General features: G+C 38.5%; 1 protein-coding gene across 7 annotated transcripts in view; it reads right to left on the bottom strand.

Moving 5' to 3' along the window:
• Positions 1-2,732: 2,732 nt before the first annotated feature.
• Positions 2,733-21,543, bottom strand: part of KCNC2 (potassium voltage-gated channel subfamily C member 2) — a 102,774-nt gene continuing 83,963 nt past the window's right edge. The window contains exons 3-6 of one of the 7 annotated variants that reach the window (XM_033059161.2): positions 12,973-13,903; positions 10,418-10,585; positions 4,897-4,991; positions 3,834-3,868 (exon numbers count right to left, since the gene is read on the bottom strand). In XM_033059161.2, the coding sequence (XP_032915052.1) occupies positions 4,930-4,991; positions 10,418-10,585; positions 12,973-13,903 (1,161 nt within the window). In that variant the 3' untranslated portion in view covers positions 3,834-3,868; positions 4,897-4,929. The other 6 variants (XM_033059159.2, XM_033059158.2, XM_033059160.2 and 3 more) reach the window with 6 other exon arrangements.

Below are 21,543 nucleotides of genomic sequence, written 5' to 3'. Positions count from 1 at the left end.
TGAATCTGAAACCTGTCATCTGTTCATCAACATGCTGGTAATAAAAAAATGCAAGTGACAGAAGGCTGGGTTTTGGCGAGGAGGTTGCAGAGGGTGGGGGAATCATGCATGTTTTGTCAGAAGGCAATGAGAAGCCGCACCTAGAGCAAATTCGGGATTCTTCTGCAGGTTGTGCTGCAGAGCCAGGAGCTCTGCACCACTCACGCCTGGCTGGAGAGCATCCCAGCCTTCCATGGAGACAGCATGTAACACATTCCTGTCTCTGGGGTTAGACATCAGACACCTCTGCAATTTCAGCACATCCCAGGGGTATGCACTAACGTAGGAGAGAAATGCTCCTAGTGGCAAACCAGCTAGGTACCCAACACCCAGCACTAACAGCTCAGGATTTGCTCTCAAGCCAACTCTTGACTTTTAAAACCCACCATTTAAAAAATAACTTTTCCCTTGGGAAATTAAATAAATATAATTTATTTCCAAGCAGAAGATAATGTATTATAAAAATATTAATAATTCTGATAAATTTGACCTGATAGAAACCTTTCTGCTTTTTTTTTTTTTTTTTTGCAATTTCCTCTCACTCAGTGAGAAGGCTCTATTCAAAGGCTCTATTATGGAATTGCTCAAGCCATTGCTTGTAATACAGCATATTAATAAATTAATTTTCTCTTCCTAATAGCAGTTTTCCATTCCAATTTCCTTTATCTGACTTCTGCATGATTTTTTCAAATGATAAAATGCTCTCTTTCATATAGTTAATTCATTCATGACTTTTAAAATTCATATTTCCCATAAATATGCTGGCAAGTTTGCTCATGTTAGATTGATCCCTTCCCCCTATAATTTTCAGTTACCCATCTGAACAGATTCCTTAAATTTCCTTCTCTTTTAGCAGCTTTAATTTAATTCAGACCTTTTGTAAGAGAACTTTTATGAACAGTAAATTTTTTCACACATGAGAAAGCCCCCGATTATACAGGATTATATTAATTATCATTAGCTGCATGCTTCTTAGCAATTGTGGCACTACTTTGCAGCACACACCTATATAAACTCATAATGCAATGCCTCAAAAATTGCTGGAACAACATTTTCTCAGTGCTGAATGGGGCCTCATAAGAACATTAACTGCCTTCAAAATCCAAACATCCCATAATCTGCTCATCTCCACAATATGTCACGGTTTTTGATCTCCACTCAAACCGTGCTGTTGTATTAGTTCATCTTTCAAAAGGATGCTCACTTTTGACATCTTGACTTCACAGTTTTAAAAGGTGAATGAGTAACAGCTTCTCCTAAATTGTCTTAGCAGATGCTTGTAAATTCATGGCTTGTGTTCTAGTTTTGACTTCCAACCCTTAAGTAATACAAGGATTGAGTAAGTTTTTAGACTCCTAAATCAAGCCCAGAGATGGCCACAAGCACTCTTTGGTGGGTACCTGATCCCCAGAATACCTACACAGCATCTTCCTTGCACCAAAACTCCTTTCTCCTGGTGCAATTTTGCTTCTGATCATTGCATCTACTTTCCTTTAAAAGATGGCAAAAAACAGAAGTGAATGAGAATGTGCAGCCCAATCTTTACATTGCACCTGAGACACAGGAACTGCAGTACCCTGAAGAGTGAGGTTTACGTTCAAAGCCTTCCTCAGCCTGAGAAAATAAAACCTTGGTGTCCCACCCCTCATGAAAATGCCCTTTCACCCCTTCCTGGGCCCAGAAACAGATGAGGAACAAGAGGGGCTGGGGGCTAAGTCACCCTCTTCCTCTTAGAACAGTCAGAGTTGGGTTGTATTTTCAAAACACATGGATAGTTGCCAGACTCACCATCAGCTTGTCCTCCAGGTGTGTTTTAAAAGAAAGCATTTAAATGTGGGCTTGGTTCTCTAGCAGAAACAATGCCTAGTCCAGGATATTCTGGACTGTGTCGGTGGAGATCCATCCAGGCTCCTTACCATCCAGAGAGAGATGTCAGACACCATCTGGCCATCAGTGCTTTTTACACTCTAGATCAACAAAATGCACTCCCTTGTCTGCATCCCATCTGGGGATCATCACTGTGCCTGAGTAGCACTGAGGAAAACCAGACACTTCTCTCTAGGTGCTTGGGGCAGACATCACCTGATGACTGGAGCTGCTGTGAGCATTGTGCTGGCTGACCTCTACACCTTCCTTTGGGTACTGCTCACAATCACAGTACAGGCAACTTTTAACCCCTGGGCAAACAGCACTGTGAGCTCTCCTGACATATCACTATAACACATTTTCTGAAATTGAACTCCTGTTTTTTGATCCTGTTTTCTGGAACCTCTCTTACATTACAGCATATATGCCAAAATACTGCATTACAGCCTCTCAGATAATTTGTAAAGCTATACTGGCTACCTTGCTGCTCTCAATCTGCTTGTGTATTTGGGGATTTCTGGCTGCCACAAACAGAGTATATTCTAAGTTTTAAGCAACCATTTATGACCTCCTTTTTAGGCTGACTTCACACCAGGATGCAACAAAACTCCCATCAGACTTCAAATACCCAGCCTGACTGAAACTTCCAGAGCAGGCATAGGGTCATTAAGAAGTTCACAAATTTTCAGTTGTTGCAGAAGCCAGCTCATGCTAGCTTTGGAATTAGCTCCTCATGCATTCCAGGAGGCTGGTTTGAGAACTGGGATGGCCAGTGGCAGGCAGGGGACCGATACAGCTAAAGAAAGCTCAAGAGCCAGTTCAGAAGGTATGTTCCAAGTTCCTCCCCAGGTCTTTCGCCTTTTATTCTCCAATTCAGGTATTACATTTCCACTGGTTTCCACCAGGATTGTGCATGCACCTTGACATGTTCACAGAAGTTCCACGATACAGAGTTTCACAACTGGGACAGGTCCCTACAATCGGAACACCAGGGTGACAAAACAGATTCTGGAGAATTGCCCACTGAATAGGATGGAGAGAACATAATTATCACATCGTAGCACTACAATGTCTCATAAACATAGAATAGACTAGATCCATTTACCACAAAAATCACAGAAAATAACTTATCAAAGAATATATATTTTATGCAAAATATACATTTTAGAATATAATTTTAATACAATTTTTATACTTATTGATGTTGGGTTTGCAACACTTTGAATTAAAAAAAAACAAACAACAAACCCACAAAATATTCTTGCTGCCAGAATTTTATTTCTGATAATACTTATAGTTTGAGGTAACAACGAAAGAAGACTGTGTGCTGTGAACAAAGTCAGTGATGTTTGTCTGCAGTCACATTTTTGTTATCAAAGTGAAATATAAACTTAGGACTTGGCATGTACACTAGAATTCATAACAATTTAGGTCATGGCAAACTGAGAAAGCAAGGACTTACGCAAACCTACTCTGTTAAAATTGGTGACTTTTGCAATATATGCCATTAGTATGACAGAAGTCAAGACAGATGTAGTTTACATCACTATCATTATTAAGCGTGTGTCTTTGTATGATCCACAGCACAGCTTACTGCAGGAACCAGGAATAATAAACACAGGGGTGTGGGTCTTTGCATGGAGCCTTAGCAATGATGACATGAATTCAGCTTTCCTTGATATAGATAAAAACTGATATTCCATGCACACACGTTTTATTTACATTGACTCATCAACAGTGACTAGTCACCCCTTCCTCTGGCAGCAGTAATTATGAGCGGTCTTTCGTCTTCTTTAACGAGCTCTGCTTCGCACGCAAAGTCTCAGTGACCTCCTCTAGGTGTGAGTCGTTTATCAGGGTCCATTCAGCAGCAGCAGTCTCTTTCCAGTACAGTCCTTGGTATGGCTAAATTCCATTGTCCCTTTTTCAGCAGTCAAAAATCCATGATAAATTCTGTACAACACTGTAGTTAATATAACAGCAGCACCAGATATTATATTAATTCATTTGCTAAAAGCTGTTTGCAATTATCTCTCTATTGACAATATTTTTACCAAAAGTAAATCAATGTACATCTCTAAATATCAGAAATGTATACTTTGATAAATACATTATTGTACAAGAATTCTGACATGCAGGTCATGCTGTTGGGCTTGGCTATATACATAACGTTACACGGTCAACAATAAATTTAATTTCTTTTCCTAACGAAAAAGTAAAACATGACAGTCAGGTATTATTCAACAATTTCAAGGATCACTTAAGATTTCAGTCATTATGGTCTTCCCCATGTAGTTCTAAAGCTCTACAGTTTAAGAGTAATTTTTCCTCACCAGCCCAGAACCTCAAATTTGCCATTGCATTTGTCCTGTTGCATAAACAGAGGTTAATATTGAATGAAAAAGCCACTAGAGGAGATACAGTTTCAAAATTGTAATGGATGCTGGTTACTAGGAGGAAGATTGATGCAATAGGCAACCGGTCAGTGCTGAAAAGCCGCTCAAAAAATCTTAGGAGTGCACACGAGTTAGTCTAGATGATACTAACTGCACTTGAAAAATATGTATGTTTCTATCTACACACAGATGTACAGTCCATATGAAAAAAAGAGAAAAGGAGAAAAAGGTGCTCTTAGTTCAACTTAAAAGAGGGGGGCATTTTAACAGTATCTCTGTGTTTTATGGAGACAGATGGAGAATACAAGGAGACAGGTTGCAAAACAGACAGACAAACAACATATAGGACAAAGCACCTCAAAAAACATTGATGAAATATTTTTGAAGCCCGTGAGCCAGAGGTATAAGGCTGGTCAAAAACCCAACTTGAGAACTACTACCCTCTTACAATGATAAAAAAAAAGCCCCCAATAGTTGTTTCAATTTTACTTGGTACTCAGCTTCTGAAAATGTTGAAGAACCCTGGAGTAGAGAAAATACTACAGTACCAAGCAGCACTTGCTAGCTTAAAAGTGCAAGTCTGGATGGCGTTTACCTTTCTTGCATGTTTTGTGCCTTCCCCAAGCCATTAAGAAAGAGATCTGGCTTCTGCTTGCGTGTAACCAGTAATGACAACCTCTTTGCAGTTATCTGTGTGCAAACAACCGGAGACATTCAGAACTCTGATACAGCAATCCAGTACCAAAATAAGTTAATCACAAAATAAAGTCGTTTATAAACAAGTAGATAGTTAAAAAAAAATAAAGGAAAAGGTTAAACAAAGAAAAACAATCCCACATGCAGACCAGTTTATCAGTGCTTTCATTTCAGCAGGATGGTAACAAAGTGAGAACACACATCCAGAGCCCTCTGTGGTCTCCACGATCGGCAACACTGCTTGTCAGGTGATGGAGACAGGATGGTCCATGCAAATGAGCAGACCCTTCAGAGCAGACATCTTCAGAATGGATTAGAGTCACAAGAAATGGAGGTTCAATGGAGTGACTGATTATTACTTGGAAGCACATTATTTTAAGTAAATCTCCCTGAAAATATCCTTATTTATTGAATATACTGGACAACAGTATCCACTAACTGTCCTTTTATTGCCACAGGAAAGTAGGACAATATAGTAGATAAAAGGAGAAATGCTACCTCAAGTAATCTTTAAAAGCCAAGACAAAAATCTTCAGCTACCCAGGTGGCTTTTCTTACTACTGACATCAGTTGTATCATGCAGGAGTCAGACAGCACTTGTGGAGCCTATGCTTAATGCTACATTTATTTCCAATATGTGGTAAACAGTATTTGATTTAATACTATGTAGCCGATTGACGCCATCTGGTTTACAAGATGGAAGGGATGGGAGACCGAGAGCGCCTTAGAGGACAAGGTGAGCTGTAGGGTGATGTTACTGGAGACAGTCGCAGAGCATTGCCTGTCAAGCCAGCTATGTTGTTTAAGCTTCGAGATTTTTCATAGCCTTGTATGAGAAAATGCACAGACATCAGTTGAATTCAGCCAAAAAAAGAGACAAAGACAAACAGTACAATGTAATGTAATCCAAAGAGCTATCAGGGACTCAGAGGGAATCTGCCTGCAAAAGAACTCAGTGCTGAGACACATTACTATCACAATATATTAATAAATAAAATTATTTACAAATTAATGCATTGACTTTTTCCCAAAAAATATTAAACAGACCACCGCACAAGAGGTCTGACCTGCTCTTCCACATCCCATCTTGCACTTAGTATCACCCAGTGGGCTTCTCAGGGTTGCAGAGAGAGCAAGACAAAGGATCCCACCAGGTGACTGAGCTATCTGGCTAAGCATAACCAAAAACCCATTAAGACAGACTATAGAAACTGTTAGAATTACAGCATGTCTGCTAAATTCAATTCCTAATAAAGTACAATTTTTTTATTTAAAATAAATAAACCAGAAACAAGTTAAATTTTATACAGTATGTGTAAATCAGTTTTGCAGAGGACTGAATGTTAATATATGAAGCTTTATCTTCAAAAATATTAACCCTTAGGCTTTGCTTCTAATTTTAAAGTCTAGTAAGACAGCAGAGTTTGATGTAATTGTAAATGCCTCCTGAATGGCAAACTTAAAACATTGGATTTGTGCTTCTTTTCCAGATGATTTGAACAAAATCAATGGTATTAATTCATATAAGCAAGTAGTAAATAATTAATCATTAAATGAGGCAACCACATAATGTTTCACAATTTGAAGGGAACATTGCACTTGCAGACATTTCTTTTGACATACACTGTGAGCTCGAGCTACATACTTTTTGCTACTGTGGATTTTCTTCACTTTGTAGAGGTTATGCCGTAAGCCAATGAAAAAACACTGCTAGTCACTGTGTCACTATCTTCATATTCAAGTATTTTCAGCAGCTGATGAATAACCCCATTTGTTAAGAAAAGGATCTGCTCATTGGCCTGAAGATATCAGCAAGGATATACAACAAAGATTAAGACAGGCAGGACCATGCTCATGAAGTACAGTAATTTCATGATTACAAGCCATGCCGTTTTGACTAAAATTTTGCTCCCACACCGGAAATGCGGCTTACAGTCAGGAGTGGCTAATTTGTGAATAATTTTCTGACATTTCCAACCCCGGAAGTGCAAACCGAGGTGCTGAGCTGAGCAACCTGCCAGTAAAACCCAGGACTGCGTGATTGTTACAAATTGGTTACTCTGTTGCGTGGCAGGTGGAGCCTGGCTCGCTGCAGGCAGCGTGGGGGCGGGGCGAAGGTGGGGGACTCCCTCCTTCAAGCAGCGCAGCCCGGGGGAGAGACGGGGGGCTCCCACCTGCTGGTCCCCCGGTCCGGGGGGATGCAGGGGTTCCCTCCTGCTGGCCTCGCGGCTCGGGGGGAGGCAGGGGGCTCCCGTCCCCACCTGCCACCGCCGCCGTGGGTGCCAGCGGTCTCCATCCCCACCTCCCACCACTGCCGCGGGTGCCGACGGGCTCTGTGCCCCCCTGCCACCGCAGTGCAGCGCCGGGCTGGCACGAGCGAGCCCAGCAGTGGTGGTGGCCAGCCCTGAGCGGCCCCGCCGAGCGGCAGTGCCGAGCTGGGCCACCTGGCCCCGTCGGCAGCCCTGAGCCCTCACGGCCCGAGCTGAGCCAGTAAACCCTGCGATCCCGCGGTTCTGTTACTATTTGGCAACTTTGTTGCACGTGGGTCCTCGCTGCGAACGACAGAGCGGCTTATAATTGGGTGCGGCTTATGTATGGACAAAGAAGGAAATGTTTGCCAACACCCGGAGATGCGGCTTATAGTCCTTGCGGCTTGTAATCGTGAGATTACTGTACCTGGGTACATGCTTCAGTGCAAGCATGAGAAGTCTCACTGATTTCAGTGGCACTACTTATTTCCTTGAAGACAAGTATGCATTTAAGCATTTGTCAGGTTAAGATGTCCAGATCTAAAATGCTTACAGGGAAATAATGAGACTTTTTCCCACAGAAATTTTAAAATACTAACAATAAAACTAAACATCACATGTAATGTCAGCAAACTTTTTTTTTTTTTTTAAATGGTTATTGGCTCAAATTCCAGATCTCTAGGTAAGAGACAGTTAATGGCATCTTTAGGAAAAATCATACCTTAGGCTCTCCCCTTACAACAATTAACATACCTACTGAGATCTGCATGCTGTAAAACTATACGAAAAGCAAATGCATAACATCATGTCTGCTAAAACATTGTGCAATGTTCTCTCCAGATGGCAAGGGCAGGCTAGACTGTGATACTACACAGAATTTTGATACATTTCTGAAACAGCCTCCAGTTCTGAGTTTCTATCAGTATTTACACGGACTAGAAAGAATTGTTGGAAAAGGGAATTAAAGAGAAGTACTGTGCTAGTGCATATATTTAAACTCCCTGTAAACATAGCGTTTATCAAAAAAACAACATAATCAGGTAGCTTTTTTACATAGAAACTAGGAAAGTAGTTTTTAAGATTATTTTCTTGCTACTCTTCTAGTTATAAAAGGAAAGAACTGATAGAGGAAGACGGTAAAGATTATAAGTAAAGTAGAAACTCAAAAAAAAATGAAAACCAGATACACAAGATGAATAGTGATGATCCAAATGATCCAAAACCTACTTTTTAGGTATTTTAGTGGATCAGCTCTGAATCAGTATCATCTTGGAGGTGCAGATGCAAAAAAAAAGCTTTGAATAAACAACAATTGAACACAACCAAGGAACAAACCAAACAGGAAGAATATACCAAAAGAAAGAAAGGGGAAAAAAATGTAAAAGTAGTAGACTTGATGTGTGAATGACATTCAAGCATTCAAAGCCATTTGCACATTACTTGAAGGTATTTTCTGCTTATGGGCTAACTTCCCTACTCTCTATAAAATACACTCCAAAGCCAGTGGCTAAAACATTTCAGTCTCAACTAAGATTATCATCAGACTCAGACAAAGAGCACATTTCTCATTAAAAAACTGTCCGCTCTGAAATCAAGCCCCAGTTTTCTAGTGAAAACTACAAAACCAGATTCTTTCAAATCTAGATTTACAAATAAAAATAATCCAGGATAAAATAGGTTTTACTGTTATACAAATATGTCTTTAGTAGCTGATGGGTAACTTCTTTTAGTATTTCTGACCTGCTCTAGTCATGGTCACTGCCATAACTTCCTGAGGTGAAGTCAAAAACTTGGTTATGCAAGATCTACCTCCTTGACCTCCCCAAAGACTCTTACCATTAGAGATATTTTAAATAATCCTAGCTGTTGAGAAGACAGTGAAATATATGCTCCGTGGAAAATGTGTGCAAAAACATGCTTGCAATGATTTTTCATTTAAACTAAACATTATATATAGGAGTACACAAAATGCCTGAGCATAGAGAGTCATACTCTTTGCAAATACCATAAACATGGAATTGGTTGCACATCTGCCTTAAAGAGGTTTAACCTATTGAGCTCATGCTTTGAAGTGTAAAAAGAGCATTTGCAGAACAACCCAAGAGAATTCCTTTAGATATATGGTTGGCTGAGACAGCTATGTTTGCTATAGACCAAGCAATTTAAAAAAATCCAAAAAAATCAAACCAAAAAAAAAGCCAGAAAAATCTCAGGCAAAAATGTTTGTCCAGTGCCACCTGGCTACTTAAGATGGACTCTGAGGTGAACAACTACACTTCAGCAGTCAGGAATGCAAAATCTGTCAGAATGATACAATGTCAGAAGAACATTATTTGCCAAGAAACAAAAGCAGTTCCTACCTAAGGAAATGGGAAGAGTACCACTGGCCTGCTGATCTTAGGACTATGTCCTGAAGTTAGGTTGGCAGTCACAGCCAGATGTGGCTGCAGGGGTAGAAACAATCAGTCATGTGGGAGATACAAGTACAGTTTTGCAAACTCCACCTGGGCTCTCCTTACTGACCAGCAAGGAATCAGATTTGAAGAGACTAAATAATTAGAAAGGCATTTTTAACACCTTGCAAGGCGAAGCATTGCTTTACTACATAGCTGAATTATGGCTGGGGTAGAAAGTTATTTTTTAGTATCAGTGGTGTATTGCCAAGAAAAAAAAAGTTGGCATTATAAGGTCAAAATTTTATTTGAAAGAAATCTAAATAGCATCTCAGGATATGCTTTTTTGTGTTCAGAACAAAAACATTGCTTACTTCTGAAATGTCAACCTTTTAAGTGTATTCAGCTGCAAATTTTATTAAGTTATTGAAAGCAGACCAAAGTTATAACATGATTAATTTATCTTTTAGAATGATGAGTTATATTGAGTGATGAGTGGTTAAATGAACAATGTCTGAATTGCAGGCTTTTCCATTAGAAATTACAGACAAATGAAGACACAAGTGAAATGAGGGTCCAACATCAAGCACATTTTTTGAAGACTAAAGGAGATGAGTGTTTCTAAAAGGAAAAGAATGACTGGGAATAAAGAAAAAAAGATACATTGTGAGTACAGTCTTTCCTCTTAGAGCATTGTGCACATCATTTTACTCTAAGATTGTTTTTCACAAGCACATTGCTGAGTAACCTTTTATGATCTAATGAAAGAAGTCCATACCTTTCCTGATCCCTCCATCAGTAGCACACGTGTAATCACCTGTTGTCAGTAGGAAACATGTTCCCCCTCTTCTGTTTTTGTCTCTTGTACTAGAACGTCTGATGGGAGGGAGCCTTTCACCAGGTGAGAGTGGCTGCTCACTTCCTGCACTGTCTTCACCTGATAACACTGGTTAAAGCACCATGCCCATTTACAGACAATAATGAATGAGGAAATGAGACATCACAAAGAGCTTACGCTGAATGCCAGATATTCCCATCACTCAAAAAGTAGATATAAAGTAAATCATTAGAAGAAAACAAGATTGCAATTCATCATTAGTCAGTACAAAATGGCAGAAGATATAAGTTTTTTTTCAAGAACAAATGGTCTTTTGAATTCCCTGTTCTTTTTCGAAAATTTGTATAAAATTAGATTAAACTAACGTGAGGTAAGAAATAATCAAACCAAGGCTCAGTTAGTTGTCTACTCTGGACTGTAACTTGTCAGAGAATACAGTCAGCCTTGGATATTTCAAACACTTATTTACTATTTTGGCTATTGGTTTTTCTAAACAATGTTAGGCATTTTGTCTAGAAGATATTGTTTAATGTTTTAAAGACAAGCCCTCACCCAGAAGGGCTATACTTTCAACATTTGGCACTATATACTATTTAATAACACACTTAGCTTTCATTTCCATATTTATTACACTTGCACTGCTTGTCATCATAAGTACCCAACAATAAAGGTTGTCTTGGTCTCATTACTTTATTTTATCAAATAGTAAAACTGGTACCTCTCCTGATTTGTCACTCCCAAAGGACTCTCTTTTAAAATTACCTACAGTTTCAAATTCAGGCCACACTTCAAGAAAAAAAATCTCTTCTCAGTACAGCACGTAACTCCAGCTTTACCTTTGCATTTAAACCTGAGCATGTGGGTTTTTTTTTTCTTTTTCTGAACTGGGCATGCAAAGGGCAGAATTCAGCCTTGAAGTTTTGCACATAATTCATAGTGACTCTAATAACATTCTCTACCAGAAATAAAGTTATAGTGCATGATGTGAGCGGTGGCACTACTGAAAAGAAAGATAACACTTTAAAATGGTTCCTTCTTGCATGTCTCCTTTCTGTCTAATTTCAAGGATTATAACCTCTTGTAAACAAAGCTGTAGACACAAAAAAAAGTGTCTCTTAGTGAGAGACATAGTGATCACACTGAGCCTTCTCCTTTCACGATACCTTTGGTAGGATCTGACGGCATGAAAAAGCTGTTATCATTAACACTTTAGAGATGTTATCTCAAAATGAGTATCAGTCAAAGCACTGAAAAACTAACTATATTTTACTGTCAGTCTGAGATTTTTCAAGTGTTTCTATTCTTTTAAATATATTTAGGATTTTCAAAAAACTGTTAACTTTGTGAACAGTAACTCAAAGACTGAAAACAAGCTTCTTTGAATATAAATGCTATTCAGTAATAGAGCAAGAGACCCAAGAAGGATATTGTTCAGACTCTTCTTTTTAAAAACTATATTTCAATTACTGAATTACACCAGTTCTGAGTGGTTTTGTTCTTATTATTCTTTAGTAGCTTTACAGCTGGAGTCTCTTGACCGGTATGTGAGCTTCTAAAACAGATCATGTTTGGCTTAGGAATAAATACTTTTAGGAAACAAATTTTTAAAAATTGTGCTGCTAAACTATTTTAATTATACTGAGATGTAAAATTTACTCTTTAATTGCAACAGATTTGGGATATGGAGCAGTGGCTTGGAGGGACTGAGGCTGTCATTTGATATGCAATTTCACTGAGTACTGCACAAAATACTCCTTATTCATCATTTGGAACTCTAACAAATAAGGTAATAGAAATCACAAAAATCAACTGTAATAGCGATGATGGTGCTAAGGGCTGTCATTTTCTTTTTTCTTGACAAGATTTACATCAGCTATGCTAGTATAATTTAATGAATAGTAAATATCATGCAATGTCTCATCTAACACAGATGAAGGAGATTCTTTAGCCAGGGAAACAGAATGCCAAATGGAAAGAAAACAAGAAAGAAAATTTCTTCCTATTTCCTTTGAGTGCTGGGCTTTGGATGTAAAGCACCTGCTCCTTTTAAATGACTGCTTCTTTGTAGGATCTTGCTTAACAGGCCACGATGTGGCACAGGCAAAGCTGACACAAGAGACAGACACTGAGGCAAAACACCATGGAGTCCAACAGGGTGGGACACGGTGGCTGCTCAAATAGTCACAGTCATGCAGAAAAACAAGAAACATCCATACAACGCAACAAACAACAGGCAAAAGAAAAGGTTGATATCATCAGCAGGAAAGCATTCTCAACAGAGCAAGCAAAACTGTATAGACCAGCTACATAGAGGTTTGGGAACATCACTATACCTATTTTGTCCTCTATGAGACTGACACACGCAAATGTTGGAGGGGAGAAGGGTGGGAGCTACATCTTCTCCTGGCAGAAAGACTGGCTGCTTTCTGACCCCTACCAAACATACTGGTCTATAAAGTGTTTTCAGAGGACATGCATTTCCAGTGGGGTCCTACCTGATGATCTGTTGTGTTCCATCAGCTGGTTGTCCTTGCCCAGGCAGATGTCACCCTGTGTGCTATTGCAGGCCATGTTCAAGTCTGTCTTGCAGAAGGTGGGTGAGCTGGCTTGAGGAGCAGGAGGGATGTGCTTCTTTCGCTTCCTTGGCAGTTTCTGCTTTGCCATGGCCAGGGAGTAGTACATCCCAAAATTGTTAACTATCACAGGCACGGGCATGGCTATGGTGAGCACTCCAGCCAGTGCACACAGGGCTCCCACCAGCATGCCAGACCAAGTCCGTGGATACATATCCCCATACCCCAGGGTGGTCATGGTGACTACAGCCCACCAGAAGCCAATAGGGATGTTTTTGAACTGTGTGTGCTCACTCGCTGACGGGTCATTAGGCTGGGCTCCCACCCGCTCCGCGTAGTAGATCATGGTGGCAAATATCAAAACACCGAGTGCCAGGAATATTATCAGCAGCAGAAACTCATTGGTGCTGGCTCGCAGAGTGTGGCCCAGCACCCTGAGGCCCACGAAGTGCCGGGTGAGCTTGAAAATCCGGAGGATCCTGACGAACCTTACCACCCTGAGGAAACCAAGCACGTCCTTAGCAGCTTTGGAGGAGAGCCCACTCAGGCCCACTTCTAGGTAAAAGGGCAGGATGGCCACAAAGTCAATGATATTCAAGAGGTTTTTGATGAATTCAAGTTTGTTGGGAGAAAAAATAACACGTACTAAAAATTCAAATGTAAACCATACCACGCAGACTCCTTCCACGTATGTCAGTGCAGGATCTGTCTCAATCTCATACTGCAACACAGCTTCTGTCCCATTGATGACCTGCTCAGTTTTGTTTATAATAGTATTGAAAGCCTCATGTGTTTCCAGGCAGAAGGTTGTGATTGAAACTAAGATGAAGAATAAAGAGGCAAAAGCGATGAACTGAAACACAAAGAGATAAAAGAGACGTCAGAACCACATAGCTCTTCACATTAATACAGATGATGTTTGTATTTATAGTAAAACTTTTACTCATTCCTCCCCAAATGGCTGGCAAATTCATATGCATACAAATTTCCATCTAGGCCAGAGGAGAGCAACAGACAGCTCTCACACAGGTCAGGAGTCCAGGAGCAGGAAAAGTCTTGGCAATGGATGTCACAGCAAAATACAACTCATTAGGAAAGTGACAACAAAACCTTTAATCTCTGCTAAATTGTCTGAATTTGATTCAGTTGTCAAGGTTCCTTGCAAGCAGTTCCTGTACACACCAACCACAGCAATACTTAAAGATGTCCAGCTTCTCACACAGTGGATAATGTGGGTTTGAGATTATGGTTCAGAATTCACACCTGTCTTGAAGAGCATCTCAGAGGGATCTAGGAGCAGATCCAAACTCTGTGTTCCCTTTAGATTTTCAATGATTTGCAAATACAGGATATTTACTGATAGAAAATGCCTTCTGTGTTACAGGTAGAGTTGGTTGCAGAGCCTATTACATTTGGAATCACTGATTCTCTTGGGCAGCACTAAAAGTAAACCTTGCAGAACCTCACACACAGTGGTGGCAGAGCTTTGCCGCAGTCTTAGGATCCACAATCCTGCTAACCAGGTTTAAAATTCAGGGCAATCCAAACAAAAAGGGAAATACAAATTCAGTTCTAATAGAGGCACATGTAAAATACAGGCAAATAACCTGGAAACAGACATGACAGAAGATTGTTTAGGGCTTAAAAAGTATATACTGCCTGATCTTCAACTCAGCCATCACAGTCAAGCACTAAATAACAGAGAACATGCAGGACAGGATCTCAAAAATTAACACTGAGCCAAACAACTAGAGCAAGAAATAGATTTCCATACACCAAATGAAAACGTGTTTTGAGGTCAGTTGTTCCTTTGCTACAATGGTTAAATTATTTTCAATGACATTACAACTATATTAGCTAGCACTCAAACAGCAGTGGTGTGGTACATAAATAACAATATTTTATTATTTTAAATTTTCATCTTAATAAACATTTTATAGCCAATATTACCCTGGGGGGGAAAAAAGCCTTCTGGAGACATGAAGATTTTTGAAAATGTTAGGGGCCTAAGGAGGCAAAAAGATGCCTAAACAGTTAAAAAATATCTCGTATCTTGTTACCACACTGAAATCTTGAATGTCCTTGGAAAAAGTCTAGTTGCAAGGTAGACAAAATAACAGTCATAAGCAGGAATATCTCTATTCTGCCACTTTATCTCAGGATGCAGCATTGTGGCAAAACTGATTTTGTGTACTTTGGATATCAATTTAGCATTAGCATTCAGGTTTAGTGTTATGTGCCACAGGAACTCATTTGAGCTCGTACAATACTGAATGTTTGTATTTTCTAACATGGAACACTGGTTAGACAACAAAATATTGTCTCCACAACCTGTAGAGAGAATTCCTTTTATTCTGGAAACAAGCTTAAATTTTCAGGGCAGGTCTGGCAAATTTATTACATTCAGATTCATGAATGCATCTATGAAAAATCTCATATAATTACCTGTATGAAATATTTACAGATTATTTATGGCTTCCTCTTTCTCAATCAATGAGAAAAAAAAGTTATTATACCATGCCCTACAACTGAAAACACTCTAAATCTGTTACCTTTCAAAAAGTACTGACTCAGAGACTGAACTGAACACTTATCATCCAGTCTGGACTTCTAGCCACAAGCTAAGCAAACAATCTTACACTGTCTGATTTTTACTGAACAGGCTTTTCTGCCTTTGCCTTAACTACAGAATTGCTGCATGTTCATAGTTCACAGCACCTGACACCAACGCACACAAAAGAGCCTCAATCTTGTGTGAAACAACTAGAGTCAGCAAATACAACCAGATTTATACAACCTAAGTGAATTAATCTCAGCAGATCTTTGCAAAACTTCTCCACAGGAGGGATAGAGAATTTATCAGACTCTCAGCCACTGGTGGCCTAAGAATGACCCTTGGGTGTCCCCTAGAGCATCCTCCAGAATCGTTCTATAAGGTCAAGGATGGAAAAAGCAAATAAGTCTTTGGAGGCTGAGTCACTGAAGCTAAGTCAGCACTGTAGTTTGTAATTCGAGAGGGAACTTTTGATAGATAAAATATTGCTTCAACAGCAACACTGGTGATTTCAGACAGCTATGAATATTTTTTTGTGTGTGTGTGAAAATAAAATAAAACTACATTCAGTCTAACCAAAGTAAAATTTGCCAGCAACTAAATAAGTTACCAACATCTCAGATATAATAAGAATTAACTGTGCATTCAACAGTGCAGTGAACCTAAAAGTATGTAAATAATTACCACTGTTTTCTGGACTGTATTTCAGACTCCATTCAGGTTCAGAACCTTTCTAAAAACATGTCAAATACCAAGAGAGTAACTACAGGTAGAACAGCCTGACAAGCTATTTATTACTGTTTTGTTCAACATTGACACTGCACTGACATTGCACTTGGCAAGGCACATTGAAACTTTTAGCTGTGCACCTACATTCAGTGTTTTATTATCCCTAAAGGAAAAAGACATTGTCGTGTCCACAGTCATCTTCCAGAGGTCAGAACAAAGACAAGGAAACACTATCAATCTGGTGACAGATTTCTTGGTCAATAGAGCAAGCCTGCAATAAGCATTCATAGAAATGTAAAACAATAAGATGTACATATTTTGCCATGCATATGCATGCCATCACTGATTTTGGGCAAAAACCCACATTCCTTTTATCTCTCATTGCATTTGGCTTTAAACTGCCAGCTCCTTGGATCAGGACAGAGCTTGCATAGCACCTAGCAAGACAAAGCCTCATACACAAGAGACCTACAATATTATTGCAATAATCAGAGGATTCAGAGAACTTACAAGCAGCAAATGCAAAGACCAATGCAAGCAGGAACATTTGATCAGTCCAACAGAAAATGCTTAGGGATTAACCTTACATTAACAAAGATGCTTCCTTAGAATTATGTTACATAAATGCCAGGCAATGCATTGAAAAGTCTCTGTTTTTCACATACATCTGTAATGATAGAAATAAATGAAGTTATGAGCTATCTTCATTTTATGCTTTCCATCTCATTCACCCTAATTCCAGCTTCTCTAAAGTAATTAGCTTCTAAAAATACATCCATTTTTGTCATGTGGGCAAGCACCACATTTCAGAAAAACAGTGCAGATTTGAACTCAGATTCTCTGGTGCATGTGACCGACCAAGTTCTATTCCTCAGTCCTGCAATAGTTCCTCAGTCCACAATAACGAGGGTAGCACACACATCTTTTTGTTTGTTTCCTTTTTTCTTTTATGAGGCACAAAAATCTAAAAGGATTTAGACTGATCATTATTTCAGAAAGGTTACAGCAAGACACAATTTTCTGTTTGAATTATTTTTGAGTAGTTGCAAGACAAGATCAGCCTTAGTATAGTGCGAAACAGCTTATTCACCCCCTTTTTAAACCAAAGACTGCAGGCCTAACACATTTTTTAAGCAGCTTCAAAAACAGCTGAAGAAAAGTTTTTAAATAATATCCAAGTAATCATGATTTTTTCTCATTTCTTAAAAAGGTTGAGTTTTTTGGTTTGGGGTTTTTTTTGTTTTTTTGGTTTTTTTGTTTTTTTGGGTTTTTTTTGGTTTTTTTTTTTTTTTTGGTTGGTCGGTTTTTTTAAGTAATTACTTCTTGTTTGCTTCAATGGATAAAAATAACTTTCTTCATTTAGGTTTTTTTTTTTTTCCTCCTGAAGGAACCATTTTTCTAATTGACAGAATGGTTGTAGAGACACTCTGGGGCTACCATTTTCAAAATTTAAATTAACACAAACTGAATTAGTAAAAAGTTCAGTCCATTTTTGCCAGAAGAGAGCAGTTAAGTTACAGAAATATTCAGTGTGTAATACACAGCATGTAGAGTATTCCCCATTAAGCAGTTAAAGCTCTCAGTAGGCTGTTGATTCCCTCTGCTCACAGTTTGAAGCCAGTGTGCACCCAATTTTGTTCTTGTGTGTCAGCATCACATGTACAGTCAGCAGAGATTCCATCTCTCAGCTTGTCTAGTTGACAGGATCACCAGCCAAGGTCTGTTGCTAAGTTCTACTAATGTTCACAATAAGTGGATTATTCATCTATAACTTGATTTTCAATGAAGCACATTAATCTAGAGTGTGAGGTGCCTGCAGATAACTTGTTGGAAGTAGAAAACTTTACGTTTTGTACTTTGAATTCAGTGTCTCATGGGGGACTGAGTAGCTCAGAGTTTAAAGCAATTTCAAAATTGACAACCAACCATAGAACACCAAATTGAGCAGTCTATGGATTAGCAGAACTTTTATGAGTCCAATGTTTTACCTTGCACATAGCTCCTTAGGTGCCTTGAAAAATTAAGGTCACTAAAAATTGTGGCTGCAAGTGACTTGACAACAGTCTTATCTCACAGGCCATGTCTGGATTTCACAGCAGGAAAAGGCACAAGGTCAGAGGATGCTGTCTGTGGCTCACACCTGCCCCACACTCACGTTTCCTTTCCAAGCAAACCCAGGCATGAGACTGATCGCTGTCCTGGGTAATGGAGGCAGGGATTGCTGAGCCATTCTAAGGCTCAACAGCTTAGACAGAGCCCGAACAAAGCAACAGGGGAGCTAGAAATTGACCCTTGCACTCAGGTGTATCACACACATTCATAAAATCCGACTGATCCTACTCCATATTTAAAATTAGTTTCTTCTGTCCATCCCACACCCTTAAATAGGTTATTTCTATACAATTACTTAGTTTTCCAAGATGGACAGGTCATAGTCAGTGAAGAGGTTAATGCACAGCACAGTGTTAATAGTCACAGTCATCCTTCTTGCTTCACATTTAAGTTTTGAATAAAATCTCTCACCATATTCCAGTGTTTTCCCATAAAACGTTTGTATCTTGTCTGGATACAGCTTGTTCTGGGTTTGGATCTCAACACCTCCTCTTTCAACTCCCCTCACTGTGTCATGTATATTTTCTAACATGAGCATTTAATGGCAGCTTTTAAGATTCACTAAGTTTGAGTTACATTCCAGGACACAGAAGGTTTGCCCTTGACACACTTGACAACAGAAAAACAAAATTACTGAATATTTAATAAGCCCTTGAAAATACAACACTTAATATTCTCTAATGCAGGTACAGAATTGCCTTTAAAGAAATGAGATTAAAACGTTGCTTTAAATAAATTTCTTCACAGGCACATTATGAGATTTAATACATGTGTGTTGCTAGAACTTAAAATGATTTTTAAAAATCAATATTCCTCCCCACCACACTCATAGCCTAAAAATACAACTATAGAGCATCCAAGAAAAGAGACTGTGATTATTTTTTTTTTTCTAAAGAACCTAACTTCGATGGCTTGCTTGCTCACTAGTGTAACCAAAATCCTGCTTTCATTACAAAAGGTAAGAGTTTACTGAACAACTGAATATTTTCTGACCAAAACAAGAGTAGAGGAGTTTCCACTCATGGGTTCTTTGCTTTCCCAGATCATTCACGTTAACCAGAACCCTCAAAACAGGGTAACTTCTGTAGGATAACAGAATACTTAAAAGGAAAGCAGTATTTATTTTTTTATTACCATACTCATTTTGATTAATTAAAAAAAAAATTCAAAACTTTGCAGATGTAAAAACTATTCCCAGTGTGGTCTGCTCACATCTGTTAGTTTAAGGCTTGTCTTTTCATATTTCAGAATATACAAAAATATGAAAAAAACTCAAATTCCATTTCTTCCTCTTACTAATCCTCTGACCACAAAAAGTAAGTTGATCTATGCATTACAGGCACCCACTTCTCACTGACTGCAAGAATTTAGTCATATACGTGCATTACAAAATTGTATTTTACAAATTTTCTTCATGTGTATTTTAGGACTTATCGATCTATTTCTTAGGCTAAAACAGTTAATAGTGGTAATACCAAAATTATTATACTCCCATCATAAACGTTATAAGCGGATATTGATTTTTTCTCTCTCAACATTCAGGAAAGGAAAGCATTTTTTCCTGTAAATCTTCCATAAATTTTTCCTGTAATATTCTCCAGAGGCCTTTATTATTCTTCCAGGAATTCAAATTGTTAGTTTCTGAAATCCCCCTAGTTCTGTAGGGGGATTGAATGAGACCCAGTCAAACAGGGAACAAAGCCAAAGTCATGTGTTGTTTCTAATCAGTCCCAACTAACCTGCAATGCTGATTTTTTAATCTAGTTTTATAGCTGCTTAGTCATATAAAACCAAAGTCTAAAAAAAAAAAATCCCATATAAAATCCAATAAATTTGAGGGATTTGGGCATTCAATGAGAATATGACTCAACTGTGAATGTTACTTATGCAGAAAAAGAAACTGCATTTGTAAAGTACATGGCATGCTTCACTCAAAGTAGCAACTAACCTTGGTAATGAAACCACAGAATTAGATACCACTTCCAGCTTTAAAGAGAGTTCTTTTTGTTTAGATTTGACAGATTGTCCTCATTTCTGATTTCAACATGATAGATGGTTTTTTTCTCTCTGTTTAGTTCCATCTGGCGATCAGGAGACTGTTAAAATCATAATGTGATTTTAGAATGAGCCCTTGTGATGAACTTACCTCTCTATATAATTTAATGTTCTGTGTGGCAGAACTTGAACATTAATGTGGATTTTACATAAACCCAAATACCTCACCAAACATCCCATCAGTTTCTTCACAACTCTATTTCTCAAACCTTCTATTCTTCCATAGATCTAAGTTGCCTTTGGAAAATTATCATTTCATGAAAAAGAAAAAAGAAGGCAAAGTCACAAGTTTTTATGGTGTGATGCATTTTCAGTGCACTGTATCTGGATATGCTTAGTAAGAAAACAAATACCATCAGAAGCTACTAACCAAAGTATAAACTCAAGGCAAACGTACTATCAATTTACTTCACCAATCATAAATCATAATAATTTACATTATTTCTCTCCAAATATTAAGGAATTGATAAGACATAGTATTTTAAACAAACCATCAAAGGACAAACAAAAGCATGATACAAGAACTACCAGGCACTAAGACCAATGTTATGTCTCTAAAATTCTGTAAGTCATCCTCCTTCTGGGGAATAATGTGGAATGTCAGCATTAAAGTGGGTTTTTTAATGTCTACATAAAGATTTAACAGCCCAACCTTAGCATCCTAATTTGGAAACTCTGACCATTTTTTTTTAATAATATCTCAACCAACATCAAGCCACAGTCAGAACAGTTCCTGCCAATATTTTTGCTTTCATCCTACAAAAGATAAGTCTACTCTTTTCAAATCACCAGTACAGCTCTACCTCATGTACCCTCTCCTGCTAATAATATTTGGCATTCAAGTTAGCCATTGAACTGCTGCTGTTACAATTCTACACATGGTCATAATTGAATGAAATAAATCTGTATGTCAATACACTTTTATCAATATACTGTCTCTAAGAACAGCCTATAGCTAATGTCCAATGTGTAGGTTTATAGTGCAGGAGTATTTACAGCTGAGAAAGTGGCTACTAAAGGAGAGTGGCTACTATCTGTATGTA

Source organism: Catharus ustulatus, chromosome 4, assembly GCF_009819885.2.
Source record: "Catharus ustulatus isolate bCatUst1 chromosome 4, bCatUst1.pri.v2, whole genome shotgun sequence".
Lineage (NCBI taxonomy): Eukaryota > Metazoa > Chordata > Aves > Passeriformes > Turdidae > Catharus > Catharus ustulatus.
Note: the sequence above shows the minus strand (reverse complement) of the source record. Positions and strands in the feature narration are given on the sequence as shown.